The 23356-nt window shown below is 43.6% G+C and overlaps 1 protein-coding gene across 2 annotated transcripts in view; it reads left to right on the top strand.

Annotated features, from left to right (window-relative positions):
- KCNK10 (potassium two pore domain channel subfamily K member 10) overlaps positions 1-23356 on the top strand; it is a gene marked incomplete at both ends in the record, with an annotated part of 141481 nt that overhangs the window by 72954 nt on the left and 45171 nt on the right. For both annotated transcript variants that reach the window (XM_082619306.1, XM_082619305.1), the window contains one exon: positions 18801-18918. In XM_082619306.1, the coding sequence (XP_082475432.1) occupies positions 18801-18918 (118 nt within the window). The remainder of the gene's footprint in view (positions 1-18800; positions 18919-23356) is intronic.

The following is a 23356-nucleotide window of genomic DNA, read 5'->3' as shown; positions in this document are numbered from 1 at the left end:
ATTTAATATGGTTTACCCTTCACTGATTCCTTCATAGAATGAAAGTGTCCACACTTTTGGACCAGGGGGCATCCTCCCCACTCTACGCCTCTGAGCAGCACTGTATGTAGTGCTCATAAGAAACACAGTGCTTGGGAGGGTTTTCAGTGTGGTGTGTTCTAAGCTGGTAAAATAATATTATTGTATCTCACCGATATTTTTATTGTTGTATCTGGCTGGTCAATGGTATTTTTCTGGTAGTATCAGGACTCTTGGCTGGATTGAGTGAACCCCTCATAAAGCTAATCTGGAAGGTGTAAATCATGTTATTAATAATAAAAACAGAATACCTGGAAGAGATTAACCCCCATGAAATACCTTGATAGCTTAAAAGGGCCATAGCTGGGGAGGGATTTTCCAAAGACTTAAACCACTTTTATGAGGTATGATGGGACTCCAGAGGTGACAGATGGGTCACCATCCCTGACCCAGATGCTGCTATGGAGGAGACTGTTTCATTAATTAATTCATCTATGCATTCTTTAAGTTGCTACAGAGCTTGTTACATCAGGTAACATGCTAAGTGTTGGGGATAGAAAAGATGAAGATAAAATACACCTTGAGCAAGTTGTGAACTTCTCTGTGATTCCATTTCATTATCAATAAAATGTGCCTAAAATCCCTCACCCTTAGGATATTGAGAGGATTAAATTCTATAATTCATGAGAAGGGCTTTGAACTGCTCTTGGCACGTGGTGCGCACTCAAACAAAAAGATAGATATTGCTGCTGCTGTTTATAGTATTATTCAAGGAGCTCAGAATTTCAAGCAGTGGTTCTTAGTGGAGAGTGGGGGTTGCTTCCAGGGGACATCTGACAATGTCTGGATACATTTTCAATTGTTGGAGAGATGCTACAGATGTCTAGTGGGTAGAGGCCAGGGATGCTGCTCAACATCCAACAACGCCCAGCATATCCACTCATAACAAAGAATTATCCAGTTTCACATGGCAGTAGATTGAGAAACCCTAGAGGAAGAGGCATATAAACCAATAACTAGAATTCATTGGAATGGAGCTATTTTTCCCCCAGTTTTATTGAGATATAATTGACATATATCACTGTATAAGTTTAAGGTGTACAGCATAATGATTTGAACATTTATTGTGAAATGATTACTGCAGAAAGTTGAGTTAGCATCCATCACCTCATATAGATCCAATAAAGGGAAAAATTTGTTTTTCCTTGTGGTGAGAACTCTTAGATTTATTCTCTTAACAACTTTCATATATAGCATGCAGCCGTGTTAACTATACTCATAAAGTTGTACATTACCTCCCGAGGACTTACTTATAATTGGAAGTTTGTACCTTTCCACCACCTTCCTCCAACTCCCCTTTCCCTACCCCCCATCTCTGATCTTTTTTCCTATGAATTTTTTTAAAAAACATTTCACATATAAGTGAAATCATACAGCATTTGTCTTTCTCTCTCTGACTTATTTCACTGAGCATATCCTCAGGGTCCATCCATGTTTTTGCAAATGGCAGGATTCCTTCATTTTCTAATGGCTGAATAATATTACATCATATATATGTAAAACTCACAACTTCTTTATCCATTAATCTATGACCACTCAGGTTGTTTCCAGTCTCTTCTACTGTAAATGCTGCTATGAACATGGGGATGCAGATACCTTTTCGAGTTAATGTTTTTCTTTCCTTTGGATGTGTTCGCAGAAGTGGAATTGCTGGATCATTTGGTAGTTCTGCTTTTAATTTTTTGAGGAAACGTCATACTGCTTTCCATAGTGGCTACACCAGTTTCCAACCCCATCAATAGTGCGCGAGGGCTCCCTTTTCTCCACATTTTCCCCAGCGTCTGTGATCTCTTGTCTTTTCGATGATCACTGGAATGGCGCCCCAGTGAGGCAAACAGAGGTCAGGGAAGATTTCGTGGCTCTTTGTCTCCTTTAGTCCCTACAACGATTCTATGAGGATAGTCTTTTGTGCCACTTGCAGAGGAGGAAACTGAGGCAGCAGGAGGTGAAGTTACACGCTCAAGGACACCTGATTAGTGAGTGGAGGATCTCAGATTCACTCCTGGGCAGTCTGACCACTGTCCTGTTCTCTTAAACACCACGCATGGGAACAGAAACGTGCAATACGGAAGGAGTTCATCATTCAGGACCCACCGTGAAGGTCATCCCACCGGCACGTGGAGCCCATTGAGGGAGATGCAGGTGGTCCTTGTGCCTTGAGCTGAGAGGTGTGGGCAGGTGGTGGGAGGTGAGCTTGGGATGGGGGCAGGGGCTGGATTTGAGGTGCCCAGAGAGCCTTTCCGAGCGGTTTGGGCTTTGTGCTGCGGGAAGTGGGGGAGTCACTGAAAGATTTAAGAAGGTAGTGACACGATGGAAAGTTTCTTTGGAAAGGTAACTCTTTGAGCGCTGAGGATGTAGGGTTGGAGGAAGGAGAAATTGGAGGAAGTAAGACCAGTTCGGAAGCATATTGGGACCTCATCGGTGGGCCATGCCGAGATACAGTGAAGGGGCCACATTTAAGAGAGTCTGACAAAGCAAACTTGAAGACGACTCATGTCCCGTTCAGCAAAGAAGTCTGGAGTGCCTGCCCTGTGCTCCGCCTCCCTTCCCGTTCAAGCAGAGGCCATGTGGGTCGGGGAAGCCCGGCAAGTGGCACCCACACTCTGGAGTTAATCTTCCTGTGTTAAATCTTTTTCCTGCCCGTGGGCTGTGTGACCCGGGTGAGAAAGGGAGTCACCCCAGGCCTCAGCTTCCCTTTTGTAAAATGATGATTATGGTAATAGTGTCCACTTGTTAGGGAGGTCTGAAGATTAAACAAAAAAGCTCAGCTACTTTGAGCTATTGTGATCGCTACTATGTATCTGTTAGGGAAAGCAGGAAAAAGAAATATAGGGAACCCCTAAATTATTATTATTATTATTTTTTTTTAGTGAAACAAGTAAAGTGTTTATTAGGAGGAAAAAGAGTACATGTGGATAGACACATGGGCGGACTCAGAGAGAGAGTCGTGCCCTCATGGTAGTTTGCATCACCTATATGGGGCATTTCTTCCAGGTTTCCTTTGGCCAGTCATCTTGCTTTGCCTGGTTCTGAGTCCGTATTTGGTTTATCTCAGGGTCCTCCCAAGCATGTGCACGCATCTCTTAGCCAAGATGGATTCTAGCGAAGAGGCCTATGGATAGGTTGACATCACTCCCGTTTTGACCTCCAAGGAGCCTTTCTGTGCATGTGCAGTTGGGAAGGTCTTCTCGACCACAACGATGAGAAATATGTGGTCTCTATCTTTTTTCTGGGCAGGGCTCAGCCTCTGCTATTATTCTTCTGCTAAATATTATCTTCATCTTGGAGTATCTGTCCACAGGGGACAAAATCCAGCTGCTCAGCCTGGGGCCCATCTATCTCCTGCCTCAAATCCTCCCTGAGAGACGTAGACCCCGAGAACTCTTTATTGGGAAGATGAAGGGCAAATGTCTGTCTTCTGTAGCTTCTTCAGGCTGGCATGGGGCTCATAGACCCTACCTAGTTGGAGTCACGGAGCTCTCGCCCTGTCTCATTAAGGGCCCCAGCGTGACTTCCGTTGTTATTTCAGCAGGATATGCTGTGGGGAGTAGAAAGCCTCTAAATTATGCGCATCCTGGGGTTCTGCTAAGGGAAAAGAGAAGAAAACTCCTGAAATGCACTTTGGGGCTTCAAATCCTAAATTTGATTTGCTTCGACTGTTAAAGTGTAAAGTCCCTTTCACAGAAATGACTCCCCTGAGTGCTGAGTTGGGCTGCTAACACCATTTGCTGTGTTGATGTGGCTTGAGCCCAGGGAAGTAACCTAGTCGTTTTCTGTGTCATTGAGAGGGCTTACCGTGCCACCTAGATAATCATCCCAGCTTTGATGGGGACACTTGGCCTCAGATCTATTAAGTAGACACCGGGGCTGGCCCCATGATCTCTGTTCACCCTGACTGTTCCTCTGTGTGGTTTGAAACACATATTGGAGAACCTCAGGGACCCAGAAGGCTCAGGCAGCCCCAAGGAGTGGGTCACCAAGACAATGGGATGACCAGTGACTCCAGAGTGTGACTGAGTGAAAGGGCCTGCATCCTCTGGGCCTGATTGCTATTTATCCCTCAGTGAGGCATGTCCATCTTCTAGTGTGGTGCCCTGGGGCAGGCTGACTAACCTGAGCCGGGCTTCAGCAGTTCAGTCCACAGAGGGCACAGAAGACCCATTCATCTCTGGAATCTTACCCTTGAGACTCCGTGAGAGGGTCTGCAGATGACAGTAAGAGGGAAATTTCCTGCAGAGCTGTTGTAATAATAAAAAATAGCTACCACTTATTGGTTGTTTATGTTCCTCTAGGCATGTTCTAAGTGCTTCAATCCTTTAATTCATTGAACCCCTGCAACAAACCTACAGGTAGGATCTATTGTCATCATTCAATTTCATGGATGAACCAATAAATTCTAAGAAATTAAGTAATTTGCCCAAGGCCACACAGCTGATAGGTGGTTAAACTGGGATTTGAGCCGTGGGATGCCAGACTCCAGAGCCCATACGTCTAAGCACTGTGCTAGACTGCTCACTTGTGTCAACGGTCAGTACCCCCTACACTACGTCTGAGCCTTTTCTTAAAGGTTTTACCCCAAGGAAAAGATTGGAGGGAGAAAGAGAAATTTTTAGGGAAATGTGGGCTGACACGGTACTATAGCACTCTAAATATGGACCGTTGTGTTTTCAAAGAAGGGGGTGTCAAGGAGGGGAAAGAGCATGGGCATTGGAGTCAGATAGACTTGGTCTTTAACACTATTATACCTAAGGCTGCTTTTCCTATGATGGGGATGGGGCAGTCCCTCTTCATTGGGAATAATGGGAGGAGGGGGTGAGTTAACCCACATAAAGTGCTCAGCAGAGTGCCTGGCATAGAGTTGGCATTTAGGAAACACTATTTCCCCCTGTCCAGCTTTCGTCTCCAAACATCTTATGGAGAAACCCCAACAAACTTTTTTGGCCAAGCCAATACATTGAATAGGTTTTTGAAGTCACAGTTTCCATCAACTCAGTTAGACAGTCACTCCATCCCAAGAACGTCTTTATCCTCCATGCTCTCACAGGCCACAGTTGCTTACTTCCCTGCCCCCAGTGCAATTGTTGTAGAAACTTCCCACATGACTCATCTTGGAGAAAGTAATAAAACATTCAACCTCTGTAACCGTCAAGGGACAAAATCATGAGGCTTCACTGACTGACAGGGGAGGGAAGAATGCTTCAGCTTGCGTGGATGAGGATCTGTAGTGGTCATTTTTCAGGTTGTGACTTTTTATGTTGATGGCTAGGATCTTTGCCACTGGTTTTCACTGTATGATCGCTTAGGGATTTTTTTTTTTTTTTTTGCGGTACGCGGGCCTCTCACTGTTGTGGCCTCTCCCGTTGCGGAGCACAGGCTCTGGATGCTCAGGCTCAGCGGCCATGGCTCACGGGCCCAGCTGCTCCGTGGCATGTGGGATCTTCCCAGACTGGGACACGAACCCGTGTCCCCTGCGTCGGCAGGTGGACTCTCAACCACGGCTCCACCAGGGAAGCCCAAGGGATTTTTATCCTTTGCTAATAAATGGTTAGAGTCTTGGATCCTTTGCTCAGTACTGGGGCCTCAAGATGTATTTGATGGATACTGTTTGACACCACTGATTAAGTCCTGACTGGGTGCAGGCTTGGGGCCAGGCAGTTTACATGTGTTCCTGAGCCTCATTTTCACTCCCCATTATTCCAAGTGGTAGCCGCTGTTACTGTCCCCGTTTACCAAGGCTAGGTGCCCCGGTTAAGTCCTCGCAACTAGCTAGTGGCAAAAGTGGGCCTGGAATCTGGATTTTCCCACTCCAAAGCCCATGGTCTCTTCATCAGGCTGTATCCCTGGTTTGACACAATGGGGCTGGAGAGCGTGTAATTGTATCAGGACAAATTCCTCCTAAGGGAAAATCCACTTAAACCACAGGATGGGAAAGCTCCTTCCTGAGAGTCAGTGCTTGCTTTCTGACACAGATCCCCGTTCTCCTTCTCCCCTGGATTTTTAACCCTCCCAGCCTACGGAGAGCATCTGTGCCAGGGCCAGGTGCTGAACTGTGGGCCTCTGGTATAGTGACTCACTTCACTGGTGGCGGAGGAGTTAATTTGAGATATGGGCGGATGCAGGAGAGGACTGTGTACAATGCTGTGGTCCTGGGCATGGACCTTTGATGTTGTCATGGTGACCAAAGCTGCTATTCTGCAGATAAAGGGAAGGCCAGAGATCTTGAGCTGTCAAGCTTTCTCCCCACAAGCAGGAGATGTTGGTTAATTTGCGTGACCCATGCACATTTCCCAAGGCTGTGACATTTCCATTCTCTTCTGCCAAACCTCAAATCACTCACTCACTCTCCTGCTTACTCACTCCCTCATTCGTTTATTAATTTGACAAATTTACTGATTTACTCAATGCTAAGTACTGGGGCCATGATGGTGAATAAAAGGCAGACATGGTCCCCGACCTCTTGGAGCGTTATGGCTAGGATGGGCAAACATCCCAGCTTTTGTGGATCTGGAATATTTGTGAACAGTGGCCCTTTTCCTCTCAAACGTGGTTTGAAAGATAAATTGTACGGTCACCCTACTGATTGGTAGTGGGAGAGGCAAACCTTATGCATATAATCACAGAAATAAGTGTAAATAAAACCAGATGAATGCTACAAAGGGGTGGGGCAACTGGAGCTGTGAGGCAAGTGAGCAGACCTGATTAGTAGGACAGGGGTTCTGGGCGGAGGGAGCTGTCAGGCCCCTGTGGGTGGAAGGAAGCTGGGATGTCTGGGAACTTGAGAGAAGGGGAGTGTAGGTGGCCGGAGGTCCATTAACAAGGGGAGATTGGTAGGCATTTAGGTTGGAGACAGGCAGGGGCAACACCCTGCAGGGCCTGATGTTGGATTTTATCCTAAGAGCACTGGGAAGCTCTGGCTGTTTCAAGCAGCAGGATGACGTGATCCAATCAGTCAGTCCATTGCCATTTTGGTCCCTCATAGAAACCCAGAGTAGAGCAGTGGTAGTTATGAGCTGGGTTTTAGTCATACGTTCATCCATTCATCAACTAAACATTTATGGAGTGCCAACTATGGCACTTTGCTAACTGTTATGCTCTGGATTTCTGAACTGATTTATCCTCAGAGGTGCCAAAACTCAAGGCCTGGAAGAAGCCTTCATGGACCCTCCATGCTACCTGCTTGGCCTGGTAGCATCAAACACTCACAGTTGCCTCTATGCTTATTAGACTCTATTAGCTAGTCATCATTTTCTCACCTGTCTCTTTCCCAGGATTGTGAGCTTTTTGAGGTTGAGTCTGTGTCTTTTATCCTTATATCCCTGATGCTTGGCACAGTGGGTGGCCCGTAGAAGTTGCTTACAGTTTGAGAAATGAATGAATGGTGCTTGTATATCTGTTTTGGAGACCAAGAGTCCTTCGTTTATTTATTTTATTTTATTTTGGCTGCGCCTGAGGCTTGCAGGATTTTAGTTCCCTGACCAGGGATTGAACCCAGGCCATGGCAGTGAAAGTGCTGAGTCCTAACCACTGGACCGCCAGGGAACTCCCCTTTCATTTAGAACCTTCACAGAAGCAAAGCAGAAAGTGATTTTGTTTCTGTGCTCTAGAAGACCTTTCCTCTCGGTCTGGTTGTCAAGAGTACTTCTTCCGTGTTCTTTATGCATGAGCAGATTCCCTTGGTGTCCATAGCCCCAAAATTTTACATATTTAGGAACGTAATGATTTTAAGGAAAGGATGGTGCCTGAGACATCCATTCAGCAGCGAGTGGAAATCCTTGCTGTGAGTGAGTGCAAAGCCAGATGAGCCTTCTTCCCTGCCCTGAGCCCTCCCTTCCTCCAAGCAGCCTTTTGTGCAGGAAGTTTGGACCGCAGCCGAGGCAGCAGGTGACCTCTGGTGAGCGCAGGATCGGCATCTTTGTGCCCCAAGATGCAGCTCTGGCAAGTTGAAGCAACTCCCCTGGCTATTGCCCTGAAGTCAGAGGCACTGCCCTTTCTTCAGCGAAGTGGTCATGCAGAAGATTGTTCAATGTGTGCAAGATCGGGCTTGCAGCCCCTGGCCTGTCTCTACAGGCTTACACTTCATTATTTTATTGTTTTTATCCCTGGGGTTGTTGATTCCATCACTGTTTAGGGAAGAAGATCTAAAGCTTTTAAGCCAGAAATTAAAGAACTAATGGCAATTGGCATGACACTAGAAAAATGAATTTGCAAATGAGAAGTCAGTGTTCTTAAAAAACTCTCATAAAAATAAAACAAAATCCAGAAATGAATGCTACGGTGTCGGTGTCTACATTTATCTACAAATGTGAATGTGTTTGCTCCTCATTGAAGGTGAAGCAAAAATGTCATTTAACAAGATTTATTTTTTTATTTTTAAAAGTTTTATTGGCGTATAGTTGATTCACAATGTTGTGTTAGTTTCAGGTATACAGCAAAGTGAATCAGTTATACATATACATATATCCACTCTTTTTTAGATTCTTTTCCCATATAAGCCATTACAGAGTATTGAGTAGAGTTCCCTGTGCTATACAGTAGGTCCTTATTAGTTACTTATTTTATATATAATAGTGTGTATATGTCAATCCCAATCTCCCAATTTATCCCTTCCCCCACTTTTCCCCCCTTGGTAACCATACATTTGTTTTCTACATCTGTGACTCGTTATTTTAACAAGGTTTTTGTGGTGTGTGCCTCATACAATTATTTTCATTACTCATAATCAGTTGTATTCATTTTATTTTTTATGTTTTTATTTTTTTTTTTGTGGTACGCGGGCCTCTCACTGTTGTGGCCTCTCCCGTTGCGGAGCACAGGCTCCGGATGCGCAGGCTCAGCGGCCATGGCTCACGGGCCCAGCCGCTCCGCGGCATGTGGGATCTTCCCGGACTGGGACACGAACCCGCGTTCCCTGCATCGGCAGGCGGACTCTCAACCACTGCGCCACCAGGGAAGCCCCTGGAGCTGCTTTTGTAGCCCAGTAAAAAAAAAAAAATTTTTTCCCCAGAAATTGGATAGACTCATCTTTGATAGGAATAATCTGAAGTACAGAGAGAGCAGTGCATACATCAAGCATTCTCCTCAGGACCAAGATGATTTTTCAACATCACTTGGCAGATTTGTTTTTCAACCTGTAGAGGCTGAGTCCAACCTGAGATGAAAGGATGACAGTTAGTTAGTCTGAAAGTTTATTGATCTTATCAGAGCACACACATATATCTCTGCTTCCTTAGTGGACTTGATGCGTTAAAATGTCTCTTATTTCATCCTTCCATGTAGTCAAAGAGACAGAGAAAACTAATTCTACATGGTAAGGCACAATTTGGAAGGTAGAAGGTCTCCTGCCAGTATGGCTTGGTCCCATATGACAATGTTTGGCTACATGAGTCATTAGTGTATACCCAGGTGCTAAGGAACAGAGTTTTAGAACATTTTCTCCCCAAAGAATTAACTAGTGGTAGCACGGAAAGCTAGCTTCCTCAGACCATAGGCTCTGGATGTGCCATCTAGCTCATCTTGGGTTTCTCTATCTTATTCTTCAAACAAATTCTCCACTCACGCTGTCCAATCTGCAGGTGACCTTCACTTTACATTTATAACCAGGTCGTAAAGCACCGATGAAAGCCTGCTGCCTGAATCCCCGGGACAGAGGAAAGGCTAATATTTGCACACAGTTAGATACTTAGGGCAGCAGGGAAATAAACACCGTCACCATATCCCCCATGGCACTGAAGGTGCCTCTCTCTTTGCCTTTTTATGGCCTGGCCTGGTTTTTGTGAGCTTTTATTTGTGGGAGACTCTGCGGTAGTGAGTCTGTTAGACGGGCTGGTCCACTTGGGCCAGCACAGGCCTGACTGCCACACTGGCCATCTGCCTGGGTGGGAGGTGAGGACCTGTGCACATCAGTCCCCCTCTCCCTTGACCTCTTGTAGACATGTGGGGTGTCCCAGCTTAGGGGGGAGCCAGCCTGCTCTCCAGAGGCAGGGAGCTGGGCTAAGAGGGTCTGAGATGGGGAGAAAGAAGAACACAGAGAGAAGCTGCCTTTCTAGCATTTAGGGCGATGATCTTCCTGTTGACAATGCAAAGAGTATCCACTTGCTAGCTTTGCCGGTCACTAGATGTGGCAAGGTACTCAATCCGTCTCATGTGTCCCATGGGGATGCCCATCTCACAGGTCACCGCGAGGGTTAACTGAGTTAATCTATGCACTGCTAAGTACTCAGGATTCCTGTTATTATTAACGTCGTCACATATGAAATGACAAGGCATGCTGCCTGAAGTCATGTATACATTAAAAAAGATTCTGACAGCAACCCTGCAAGGAAGGGTACCTCATTTTATAGGTGAGAAAACTGAGGCTCAGAGAAGCTGAGTACCTTGCACAGGCTAGACATTGGCATTTTATCCATGAACTTTCTCTGTTGCAAGAGGAACATATGAGGTGCTTATACTCTCTCTCTTTCTGCACTGAAGTGAAGACTTCTTGGAATCAAGAAGTGCCTTGCTGGGGGTGGCTCCAGGTTTCCTCTCTGATGCCCTCCCACTGTTGTCTGAAGTATGTATATGATGTGGCTTTGCACTTGGATGTGAAGGAGCCCCGCCCCATGCCCCCAGCCCCAGCATGGTCACTTCTGCTGCTGTGAAATATTTATATGTGAAATGCTTCTGAAGCAGGAGAAATAAAAAGCAACTGTGGCGAACTGTGGCGAACAAATTAATATCATACTTCCACTTCTCACCTGAGGACCTTCCGCAACAAATGTGTGAGGCTGTGGAAGGATGCTGCTACCCTGTTGTCAGGGTTTTGAGTCATTAGGGGCATTGGTGAGTTGTAATAAATGTGGTCTGCCAGTTGCCCTTCTCTGTCTCCCAGGGGTTGTGGCTTTCCTTCTGTCCATTAATAGCTGAAAGTATGCCCGCTTTGAATGCATTTATGAAGCCACTTTCCACCACGACCCCCTCCTCTTGCCTCGACCCCTGGCTAAATATCTCCTTCGTAAATCCTTTTGCTGACTGTGCCCTCTCGAGATTAAGAACGTTGTAGACCTAGAGCCACCTTTGTGCCCTCAGATGAGGTCATTTCCTTTCGTCCCCGTAGTGTGAGCTGTTAGTAAAAGGATCATACGTCCTGTCTTATGCCTGTCCTGCAGTCCAAGCATAATCGTGCACAAGGCCCTTTTCCCTCTGCAAGTGTCCTGGTTTGGACAGTAAATCAAACCATCGCCATGGTTATTAGCGTCTGTGTATATGGTGCCAGTCGGCTGCATTCTTCAATCTCAGACAAGCTGAGTGATCACCTTTCCACCTTTGTTTGTCTTCCTTTTTGGTGCCATATGAGGAAGCAGAGAAACAGATTGTCTCACCAAGTACACAGATCATAGGAGAAAAGCCACAGACAGTTAGTGGTCCCCTGTGGGCCGTCATTCATCCCAGAGTAGCGATAACACTCATGATGGTATCTTGTGCTGCCCGGAACAGTGATTTATGCAACCCAGCATTGCCTCATGGGATGGCAGCACCAGGGGAATTCGGTGGCGGGGGGCGGGGTTTCGAGGGCTCTTTATCCCCTTCTCATTTTGGGAGAGGCTGCAGTTTCTCTGTTATACCTTTCTGGTGGTCCTAATGCAGGGGAGGAAGTTGGATAGAGGAAGCAGGAAGAAAAGAGATTCTTTTATTTATTTATTTTCCAGTTTTATTGAGATATCATTGACATATAACATTGGGGAAGTTTAAGGTGTACAACGTATTGATTTGATTTGATATACTTATTTATTACAAAATGATGACCAGCATAGCATTAGCTAACATCTCCATCATGTCGTAGAACTACCATTTCTTTTTTGTGGGGAGAACATCTAAGATTTATTCTCTCAGTAACTTCAAGTATATAATACAGTATTATTAACTGAAATTACCATGCTATACGTTAGATCCCCAGAACGTATTCATCTTATAACTGGAAGTTTGTACCCTTTGACCAATATCTGCCCTCCCCACCCTCTAGCCCCTGGCAATCTCCATTCTACTCTCTGTGAGAAGCAGATGTTTAAATTTATTTTTATTGGAGTATAGTTGATTCACAATGTTGTGTTAGTTTCAGGGGTACAGCGAAGTGAATCAGATATATATACATATATATTTATCTCCATTTTTTCAGATTCTTTTCCCATATCGGTTATTACAGAATGTCAAATATAGTTCTCTGTGCTATACAGTAGGTCCTTGTTAGTTTTCTATTTTATATATAGCAGTGTGTATACGTTAATCCCAATCTCCTCATTTATCTCTTCCCACTACGTTTCCCCTTTGGTAACCATAAGTTTGATTTCGAGATCTGTGATTCTGTTTCTGTTCTGTAAGTAAGTTAGAAACAGATTCTTTTAGATCTTACCACTGTCACCAACTCTTCCTCCTAGTTCTTTATTTTTTAAAAAATAGGACAATCATTATATTTCTTTGTGTTGGACTACTTTCTTATGTTTGTCTGTATTACAAAGAAATAAATTGCTTTCCTCTCACACCTCTGGGAAGATCATGTGCCTACGTTTATTACTTTCATTTGTTCACTCATTTCTTATTTTTTTTATTTTATTTATTTATTTTTTTTTTTGCGGTATGCGGGCCTCTCACTGTTGTGGCCTCTCCCGTTGCGGAGCACAGGCTCCGGATGCGCAGGCCCAGCGGCCATGGCTCACGGGCCCAGCCGCTCCGCGGCATATGGGATCCTCCCAGACCGGGGCACGAACCCGTATCCCCTGCATCGGCAGGCGGACTCTCAACCACTGCGCCACCAGGGAGGCCCCTTATTTTTTTTAAAGCAATCTTTTTTTTTAATGTATTTATTTATTTTATTTATTTATTTATTTTGGCTGTGTTGGGTCTTCATTGCTGCGTGTGGGCTTTTCTCTAGCTGCGGTGAGCAGGGGCTACTTTTCTTTGTGGTGCGCGGGCTTCTTGCGGTGGCTTCTCTTGTTGTGGAGCACGGGCTCTAGGTGCACAGGCTTCAGAAGTTGCAGAACTCAGGCTCAGTAGTTGTGGCTCGCGGGCTCTAGAGCGCAGGCTCAGTAGTTGTGGCTCATGGGCTTAGTTGCTCTGCGGCATGTGGGATCTTCCCGGACCAGGGCTCGAACCCATGTCCCCTGCATTGGCAGGAGGATTCTTAACCACTGCACCACCAGGGAAGCCCCACTCATTTCTTATTGATTGAAACATTCATTTATGAATCGTTTACTGGGTAGGAACTGGAAGTTCTAACTGACAGGCTAAAAAGGAAATTCAAAAAGGGGTGGAATTAAATTTTCAAATGGGACCCTCTTATCTATAGTATGTTTTTCCTGAAGCTTGAAACTCTCACATCACATGTAGTTTAATTTTTTCTTTTTGATCCTCAGAAGACGTCTCTGAACTTGGTAGTGGTTGATCGTGTAACTGAACACGTGATGCTCATTAAGTCTGAGATTGTGGCTTAAAATGATGCTGATGTTGGTTGAACCTCTACCCTATAACTGATCCTTTAAGCCAGACTGTACATGGCTCAGTTTCGTCATTTCATTATCTACGTGCTTGGACACTTCTAATGGACTGGCTTATCTTCGCTTTTGCAGCCTGAATGGAGAGAAAGAAAAACAAACAAACTTAAAAGCAAATGCATTTAATTTTAAAAGGCTTTACTTGGGTTCAAACAGTTAAGATTATTATAAAATACTTTATAAAATTAATAATGTTAGAATTCATTCAGAACTATTGAGTTAAAAATGATGCTATTGTTTCAAGTGATAATAGTCCGTTTATACTGGGTTTGCCCTGTAGGTACGTAACCTGAGTTTGTTAATTCATTTTAATTCTGCTTGTTTGCTGGAGTCTTTCTGATGTATATGATCTAGATAGAATCAAACCTCATTCCTGGGGTTGGGGATCCTCTAAAGTCTTACCAAGAGGTTGGTGACTTGTGAGAGGCCTTATTTTTCTCCTTCTTACTTCTGGTTTTAAATCACATTCTGGCCCACAATGCCCATAACAATCCTTACATTTAAAACCACTTCCCCAGGGCATTTGCTTGTATAGCCCACTTTACTGAAGATTTGGGGGAGCAAGAGAGGAATTTATATCACACATATGAAGCAAGTTAAAATTGGGTACTAGATGGACCTGCTTTTCAGAAGTCTTGGGCATTGCTGTAACTGAGCTCAACTGACACTTTGTCTCCTTTGCTTTCCTCTCTTCCTCCTTTTCTCGGGGCTTTCTCTCTGTTTTCTCTGTTCCCTCCCTTTCAGGCTATAAAATCAACCTTTCTCCATTTTTATTTATTTATTTTTAATTTAAAATTTAATGCTGAGCTATTAAGCTCTCACCAGCTCCAGCAGCCAAATAAAGTTTGGTGCCCCCATTGACATGTTCAAGGAACTAGTCTAATTAGAAATGATCGCTTGTGAGGTCCCTTCTGTCTAAATTCTTGGACGATGACAAGACTTCTCCCTCATCTCTGTCTGGAGGTGAGCACAGGGTGGGGGAGGATGAGTGTGTTCTGGGTACCATATGCAGAGGAAAGGGCAAAACCGTGGCTTTGGGCCAGTCAAGACTTGAATTCTGGCTTCTCCACTTCCTGGCTGTGTGACCTCGGGCAAGTTCCTTAACTTTCCTGAGCCTGTTTCCTTATCTCAAAAGAGCGATAATATTCCGTAAGTTCTTGCAAGTTGTAGAAAGGATAAAATTGAATAACACACAAGTTGTGGAGGGGATAAAATGGAAGAACACTTCTAAAACACCTGCCTCAATGTAGACACTCAACAAATGTTAATTTCCTTTCCTTTCAACCGATAGACACTTTCCTTCAGGGTTACATATGTAAACATTAAATATTTATAAATTGCATAATTCAAAGAAAAGAAACTTGAAAAGGAATCTTACTTTGGACTTTTTGATGAAGCAAGTAATTATCCCTGCCTGTCTTTACTGCAAATCTGTACTTTTATACGCAGCACTTGGTCTGCTTAGGATATTTATGTGTAATTCTCAGTACAGTAGGACCTGATTGAACCCAAACTCTTTTTGCAGCTTCATAGAAGTTGTAAATATTAGGTATTGATGGTGTGATCTGTGGCTACCTAAGCGACTGGGGCCTGGAGCTGTCCCTGAGGTATTATTTCCAGGTGGTCCCATCAGAGCTGAATAGACTATGAGGCTATAAACACTAGTTAAGGCCTGTGGCTTGGTCTGATGGCTCTCAAAGTGTAGTGACAATGGATATTTTACCAGCAGAAAGGACTTGGCATCTGTCTTTTCTCTAAAGCAGAGAATTGCATAGCCCATGATGAATAAGTGATCCTTGTAGATGATTAGGCCGATTTAAACCACAGGCAAAGACACATTCCATGCCGCTGGATTTTAAATTCTGGGGTGCCAGGGTTTATGTTAGAAACAGTGGCCAGTATAATATTTCATGTTCTTAGAGGCAGGAAAGAATAAACTAAAGACTTAAACAAAAGAGACTTTTTCTTTTGTCCAGTAAGTTGTCTAGGGGGTTTGCAACAGAAACCATATGTGACCCACAATTACTGTCCGACCTTTTCTGGAAAAGGGTTGATCCCTGGTCTAAAGAGTTTGAAATATCTCAGATCAATGAAGGCAAAATGTTACTAACAATGATTGACTTTTTCATTTGTAATCTAATTTATGGCAACCACTGTCTGCTTGTTTTATCAGAGCTTTATGGGCATTATTTAGGATGAATATAATCCCATTGCAATATTTAATTGTGTCTGGCAAAATTCACATGGGGTTATTACAGTTTTGTCCAGGGAATGGAGACTCTAGAAGTAGCTCATATTTCTGTCACCTCCGTCTGAAGCCCCTACCTTCCTCACCACAGCTCACCTGATTGAAATCTCTTCCTACCCTCTTCCCTGGCCTGAAGGAGTTTGGCAGGGTGAGCTCAGGAAGGGCTGCTGAGGAATTTTCCACCTTATTCTGTGCATGCTGAGAGTAGGGAAGGATTTCCAGCAAGGGAGTGTGTGATCAAAAGCCCGTTAAATGTATGGGTGCAGAAGCGTAAGTCCTTGGACGGGGGCATTTTGTGGAGGCTACAAGGTACAAACTGAACCTCCTGGAAGAAATGGGGCCCAGATTAGACCCTGAAGCGTGGGCACCTTTGTGGGAGGGCAAAGCAAAATTCCAGAAGTATGAGGGGATGTCTCATAGAGTTTCCTGCCCGGGGCTGGAGGCTTTTATAGTATAGCGTGAGATGATGTTGCAGCATCCATGTGGCCAAGTCACTGGGAATTTTAAGGTGTATGGAACTCCAAATCCGGTAGCCAGTGAGGAGTCATTGTTTATTTTTAAAAGGAGCCGTGTGTGTATGTGTGTGTGTGTGTGTTTGTTGGGGGACAGTGAAATGACAGTCACAAAATTGTCAACTATTTGTTAAACCCTGACACAGTGCTGGGCATTGGGCTATGCGTATTACATGAATCATCTCATTTAATCCTCACAACGACTCTGTTTGGGGAAGGCATTGTTATCCCCAGTTTGCAAATGAGGAAATTTGGGCTTAGAGAGGTTAAAATAACTTGCCCAAGGGTCTGAGGTGATGAATGAGCAGAACCATGACAGTCTGACCCAGGAGCCAAGCTCTTAACTCCTGAAACAAGCTCAGTGTAAAACACTCCAACAAAACAGAAAAAGAGAGTGAAAAGGAGCTGAAACCCTGCCTCCCGGGAGTGACCACTTTGGGTGCCAGTCCTTTTAGACATCTTTCTATGTATATGCACAACAAGATGTATGCGTTTTGCATAACTTCTGCCAGGATTGGGTAAATCCTATGCCTGCAAATTTTACATAAATGGCAACATACTATATATGGATTTTTCCCCCCAATTTAAAACTAGTTTTCTAATTTTAACAAGTGGATGTATAGTGTTAAAAAAACAAAATTCAGGGACTTCCCTGGTGATCCAGTGGTTAAGACTTGGCGCTTCCACTGCAGGGGGTGTGGGTTCCATCCCTGGTCGGGGAACTAAGATCCCACGTGCCACACGGCGAAGCCAAAAAATTAAAACAAAAACCAAAATTCAACCGAGTAGATTTGAAGATCTAATGGGCTTTACTGAATGATTTATGAATCAGGCACCATCCCATCTAGCAGCTAGAGGGGTCCTCCCAGGGGTTGCACAAAATGGAAGGTTTTTATAGGAAGAGAGTGGGGCAAAGGAGCTATTATCCAAAGAAAAGAAAGGATTATTTTTTAGGTCAGGACATCTTCTTTGGGGGTAGAGGGGGAAGGAATAGCAGGGGTTTTATCATGCACATTGCCTCTTTTCCTCTGGGGGAGGAAGCAGGTCCATGAGACAGGCTGCCTCATTGGTGCTGACCAGAAAATTCCAGACTGATTGATTAAGATTACATTTCTGGATAGACCTAGAAAATATAATATTTAGCGAGGTAACTCAGGCAGAGAAAGACAAATACTACATAATATCATTTATATGTGGAATCTAAAGATAATACAAATGAGTCTATATACAAGACAGAAATAGACTCACAGACACAGAACACAAACTTACGGTTACCAAAGGGGAGAGAGAGGGAGGGAGGGACAAATTAGGAGTATGGGATCAACAGATACAAACTACTATACATAAAATAGATAAGCACAAGGATTTAGGGAATATAGGGAACTATATTCAGTATCTTGTAATAACCTATAATGGAATATAATCTGAAAAACAATAACTAAATCACTTTGCTGTATACCTGAAACTAACACAATATTGTAAATCAACTATACTTCACTAAAAGAAATGAATAAATATTAAAAAAAGATTACATTTCTGGGGAAGGTCGTAACTGCAATAAAGTCAGGTATTAAGTGCAGGTTTGACACTATGGACTTGAGTACAAGTGGTGCCATTTGGGCCTGTGCTTTTCTCTGTAACAATAGTATTTCATTTTATGACTGTACCCTCATCCACATAACCAGTCCTTTATAGATCATTGTAGATTCTTTTTTTTTTTTTTTTTTTTTTTTTTTTTTTTTGCGGTACGCGGGCCTCTCACTGCTGTGGCCTCTCCCGTTGCGGAGCACAGGCTCCGGACACACAGGCTCCGCGGCCATGGCTCGCGGGCCCAGCCGCTCCGCGGCATGTGGGATCTTCCGGGATCGGGGCACGAACCCGTGTCCCCTGCATCGGCAGGCGGACTCTCAACCACTGCGCCACCAGGGAAAACCCATTGTAGGTTCTTGAGCAAGGAAATCTTAGTAACCTTTTTTTTTTTATAAACTTACTTTAAATTGCTTTCTTCTCACACTTTTGGGAAGATCATGTGCCGACATTTATTACTTTAGTTGGTTCACTCATTTCTTATTAGTTTTTAAAGAAATCTTTTCTTAAAAACGTATTTATTTTATTTATTTATTCTTTTTGGCTGCCTTGGGTCTTTGTTGCTGTACACGGGCTTTCTCTTGTTGTGGCGAGCGGGGGCTACTCTGCGTTGCAGTGTGCGGGCTTCTCATTGCGGTGGCTTCTCTTGTTGCAGAGCACGGGCTCTAGGCACGTGGGCTTCAGTAGCAGCACGCGGGCTCAATAGTTGTGGCGCATGGGCTTAGTTGCTCCGCAGCGTGTGAGATCTTCCTGGATTTATTGGCAGGCAATCCTTAACCACTGCGCCACCAGGGAAGCCCCTTGGTAAGCTTTTTCACTGAACCTCATGCTTTCTCACTTTCCTTGCAGCATGCTCTTGACGCTGACAACGCAGGAGTAAGCCCCATAGGAAACTCTTCTAACAACAGCAGTCACTGGGACCTCGGAAGTGCCTTTTTCTTTGCTGGAACTGTCATCACCACCATAGGTATCAATGTATTTGCAAGTATCTTTTCCTCTGCAGGCCCTCCTGAGTAATGGCACTGAAATCAACATTTTGTCCTCATAGAATGCATGGCAGCCGGAGGTTCAAAGGAGGCTGATGAAACACTGTCAGATTAATGCAGTACTTGTGTGGTGGTTTTCAATAAAAGGCAGAGCAGAATGAAGAATTTCATTTTTCAAAATGAAAGACTAGGGAAACTTTCCTTTGAAAGGATCTCATGGAAAGGTTAGGGTAAGAAATGAACCTCTGAATGATCAGTTGAACTCTGATTGCTCAGATGAGCTCAAATTCTTTTTTTAAAAATGTACTTTTTATTGAAGTTATACATTAAACAGCCAAACTGTGTTCTACAAAGTTTGTTATGTAAAACAGCAGTCTCTGCCCCTCTCCTATTTTTTCACCTCCCCTGGGGCAACCCCTTTCATTTCTTTTGCATGATTATTTTGATATTCATCTCCATGTCTTTCAATGTCACATTGGTATTACACTTCCTGAATTTTATTTTAGAGATGATTTCTTGACTTCCCGTTGTGGAAGATGAGGAATTAGTTCTCTTTTTCCTCCCCGCCCCACTGTAGAAGGGCTCTCTTCCCGTCCTCTTTCCTTTCCAGTATAGTTTAATTAGATCAAACGCAAAAGGGAGGGGATATGGGAACATATGTATATGTATAACTGATTAAATTTGTTATAAAGCAAAAAAAAAAAAGTGAATGTGAATAGTTGCATTATTTTGCTAGGTAAATGCTCCTCTTCACAGCTGATCATAAGGCGAGGTATGATTACTTCCTTCCTGCACCAATTTTTGTCTTTTGTCAATTTTTGTGTGTGTCTTTTTTCTTATACTTGGGGAGTTTTGTATTTTTGCCATAGGGATTAAACGATTGTCATAGGGGTTAACTTTATGATTATAATCGCATATAATAATCTTAGTGTTCTATTCGTTAAGTAGTATCTGTTAGTTCCTTATTATGGGTGATATCTCTTCTCTTTCTCCACCACACAATTTTAGTTGACACCATCCTTTTAATGTTTACTTTTACATTATTAAATATGCTTAGGCTTCTGTTAGAAGATTTGCCCACTTTAATAACTCTTGGCTCTCAGCTATTATATATAATGCAGTCAGGGAACTTACTCAGCATCTCAAGTTCTTTTCTTCTTCCACTATCAATTGTTACTCATTGTATCATTCTGTAACATCAGGGTGTATATTTCACATTCTGCTATTCTGTTCTGCTACCTGGGTACTCCCATTTGTTTTAGTCATAGTTCTACAGTTAAGTATTGCCGATGTTCATCTCTAGCCCTGGTTTTCATCATGGTTTTGCTATAGTTTTTGTCACCATCACTTGCTTGACTGAAACTCTTCTTCAGGTAGTTGCCTTAAGAATGGCTCCAGGGAGCAATATTCCCTGGGTTCTTGTGTTGTTCAAAATGGTAGCCTTATACTTGAAGGGCAGTTTGGCTGGAAATGAAACCCTTGACTCACATGTTCTTTTTTAAGGATCTTGTTGGATCTCCACTTTCTCCCAATGCTTATGTTGCTGTGGAGAAATCTGATGCCAGACAATTTTTTCCCTTTTATAAGTGACTTGATCTTTTTGCTCAGCTACTCAAAAGATTATTTCTTTATCTTTCATCTGATAACACTACCAGGTTTTGTCCCTTTTATTTCAGAAAGTTTTCTTGATTGCTATTTTTAAACATCTTCTCTGCTGTATGATTTTGGTCCTGTTCTTTGGGGATTCCAGTTATACATCTATCATCACTTCTTTGCTTGTCTTCTATGTCTAGTGTTTTCCCTCTACTCCTTTTTATCTTTAAAATTTGGTTTTCAACTTGTTAGTATTATCTTCTTTTTTTGTTTGTTTTTTCACAGTGCCTACTCTGCCATGTGCTTCTTCCAATTTTGTTTTCATTTTTATGATCATTAGGGGACTTTTTTCTTTCCTACTTTTTCCCTGCATTCTATTAGCTCAGCTCACATTTCATCTGCACTTGTTATCTCACCATTTCCTCCCTGATTTCTTGCATCTTTGTGGTTTCTCTGTGATGATTCTTAGAGGTGATTACTTCATAGTTGTTTACAATTTTCGTCTGGTTGGGGCAACATTTTTCTGCTGAGTGTCTCACATTCACTGGTAAGTTTTGCTGCTCTTTCACATTTTTAAAAAATGGAAGCTTTATATTTATGCTGGGCCAGTTTCTTTTTTATTTTTTATTATTTTTTCGGCTGTGTTGGGTCTTCATTGGTGTGTGTGGTCCTTCTCTAGTTATGGCGAGCAGGTTCTACTCTTCGTTGTGGTGCATGGACTTCTCACTGCGGTGTCTTCTCTTGTTGTGGAGCATGGGCTCTAGGTGCACGAGCTTCAGTAGTTGTGGTGTTCAGGCTCAATGGTTGTGGTTTGTGGGCTCTAGAGTGCAGGCTCAGTAGTTGTGGCGCACAGGCTTAGTTGCTCCGTGGCATGTGAGATCTTCCCAGACCAGAGCTCAAACCCATGTCCCCTGCATTGGCAGGCAGATTCTTAACCACTGCGCCACCAGGGAAGTCCCTGGGCCAGTTTCTTTTTCACATACTTGATGCCAAAAGAACTGGATATTCCTGGACCAGCTCTCTGCTGAACATTTCCATGGGCTGGGGAGAGGAGAGCAGGGAGAAGCAGGTAACCTTTCTGGTAGCGCATGCCAAGACTCTCCTCTTTCCTCTTGTCAGAGAGACAGAGTGCTTCCTGCAAATATGGCCCATCTGTGTTATTCTCTGTATAGCTCTGCATTTTCTGTTTTTCTGGATCAGATCAAGTTTAGGGGAGCTTCTGCTGCTCTCCCTCTTCACCCAACATTCCATACTTGGTACATATAGGGGTATCTTTTTTGAAGTTCAAGGTGAGACGCTCACTTTCATAACTGGATTTTTGCTGGCACTTTCTGAGATTTGCCACCTATGGACCCTCTCATCATTCTCTGTACTTCTTCTCTGTATTATTTTCCCCTATTGCTTCTGTGCAATCTCATCTTCTTTTGGTAATCCTTACATATATGGTGGAATCTGTAGATTGCATCCCTCTCCCAGCTCTGCTGAAAATGAGTTTGAGAGTTATCTGCCCTCATTTACTAGCGAAGTAGTGAAGTCACACTACAATAAAAATTCTCATTCAGAAGAATGGGAGACACACAACAGTCACCCGGTTCACAGCAATGTTGGACAGACAGTGGGAGGCTCTTCTGCCCTTGAAGTGGGAGGATTCCTTCATTAACATTTGTTTATACTCTTTGGGAGGAAATCTCTTTCATAGCTCAAATCTCTCAAATCTCATAGCTCTCTGAGGCCCAGCTTTGCCTTCTGGGAAGTTTTTCCCTCTCCCTTATTTTATTTTATTTTTTTTTGCGGTACGCAGACCTCTTACTGTTGTGGCCTCTCCCGTTGTGGAGCACAGGCTCTGGACCCGCAGGCTCAGCGGCCATGGCTCACGGGCCCAGCCGCTCTGCGGCATGTGGGATCTTCCCGGACCGGGGCACGAACCCGTATCCCCTGCATCAGCAGGCGGACTGTCAATCACTGCGCCACCAGGGAAGCCCTCTCCCTTACTTTTTGGTGTTGGAGAGTATGCCTTTTTGGGGGATGCAGCTTTGATGATTGACTTCCTACTGGCACAAGTTTCAGAAGCTAAGCGTTGTTTAGAGGCACAGGTTTTTGTTTATGGTTATAGACCTCCTCTTTAGGACCTGTGTTATTTTTACATCGGTGCAATCAAGAAAGTTATGTGCAGTAAGAAAACTAGAGTGAGAGAGGATTGTCATTCCTTTTTAGAAAGCCTCTTAATCATGTGATGTACTAGGTTCACGCTTGCAAATCTGCAAATACATTAAGATCAACTGTTAGAAGTAGTAGAGGTGTGCATTACACTAGTGAGTCTAGGGCCTAGAAGCCTTTCAGACACTCCAGACCAGATTGGTCATATTTGTCCTCAATCCCACAGCATCCAACAAAGGAAGCAGGATGATATGGCACCATTTGGTGTAATGGCAAAAAGTGCTATACACCTCAACATCCCCCGAGGGCATCACCATAGTAGATCAGAAAAGACCAATGTCAGGTTAGATTGTGTTCAATGGTCTGGTTATTAAGATGGGGAAATGTGTCATGCGTTTTAGGGGGATTTATAGTAAAATAATTGAAATTGAGAAAGTCTAGGCCACTTCAAGAAGTGGAAAGTGCACTCCAGTGCCCAGTATTGGACCCATGAGACATTAGTGTATATTAAACAAAATAGAAAATTCTAATATTCTTATTTTTATAAAATGGCTAAATCAGTGGCCTATATGATGCACTGAAAAACACTATAGCTACATTGGGATGCGCACCCATTTATCGTGTTAACTCATTAAGATCCCAAAGGCTTGGTTTATTGAACAACTGTGT

Source organism: Mesoplodon mirus (assembly GCF_964341445.2).
Source record: "Mesoplodon mirus genome assembly, chromosome: 4".
NCBI classification, from domain to species: Eukaryota; Metazoa; Chordata; class Mammalia; order Artiodactyla; family Ziphiidae; genus Mesoplodon; species Mesoplodon mirus.
This window is presented reverse-complemented; position numbering and strand designations above follow the sequence as displayed.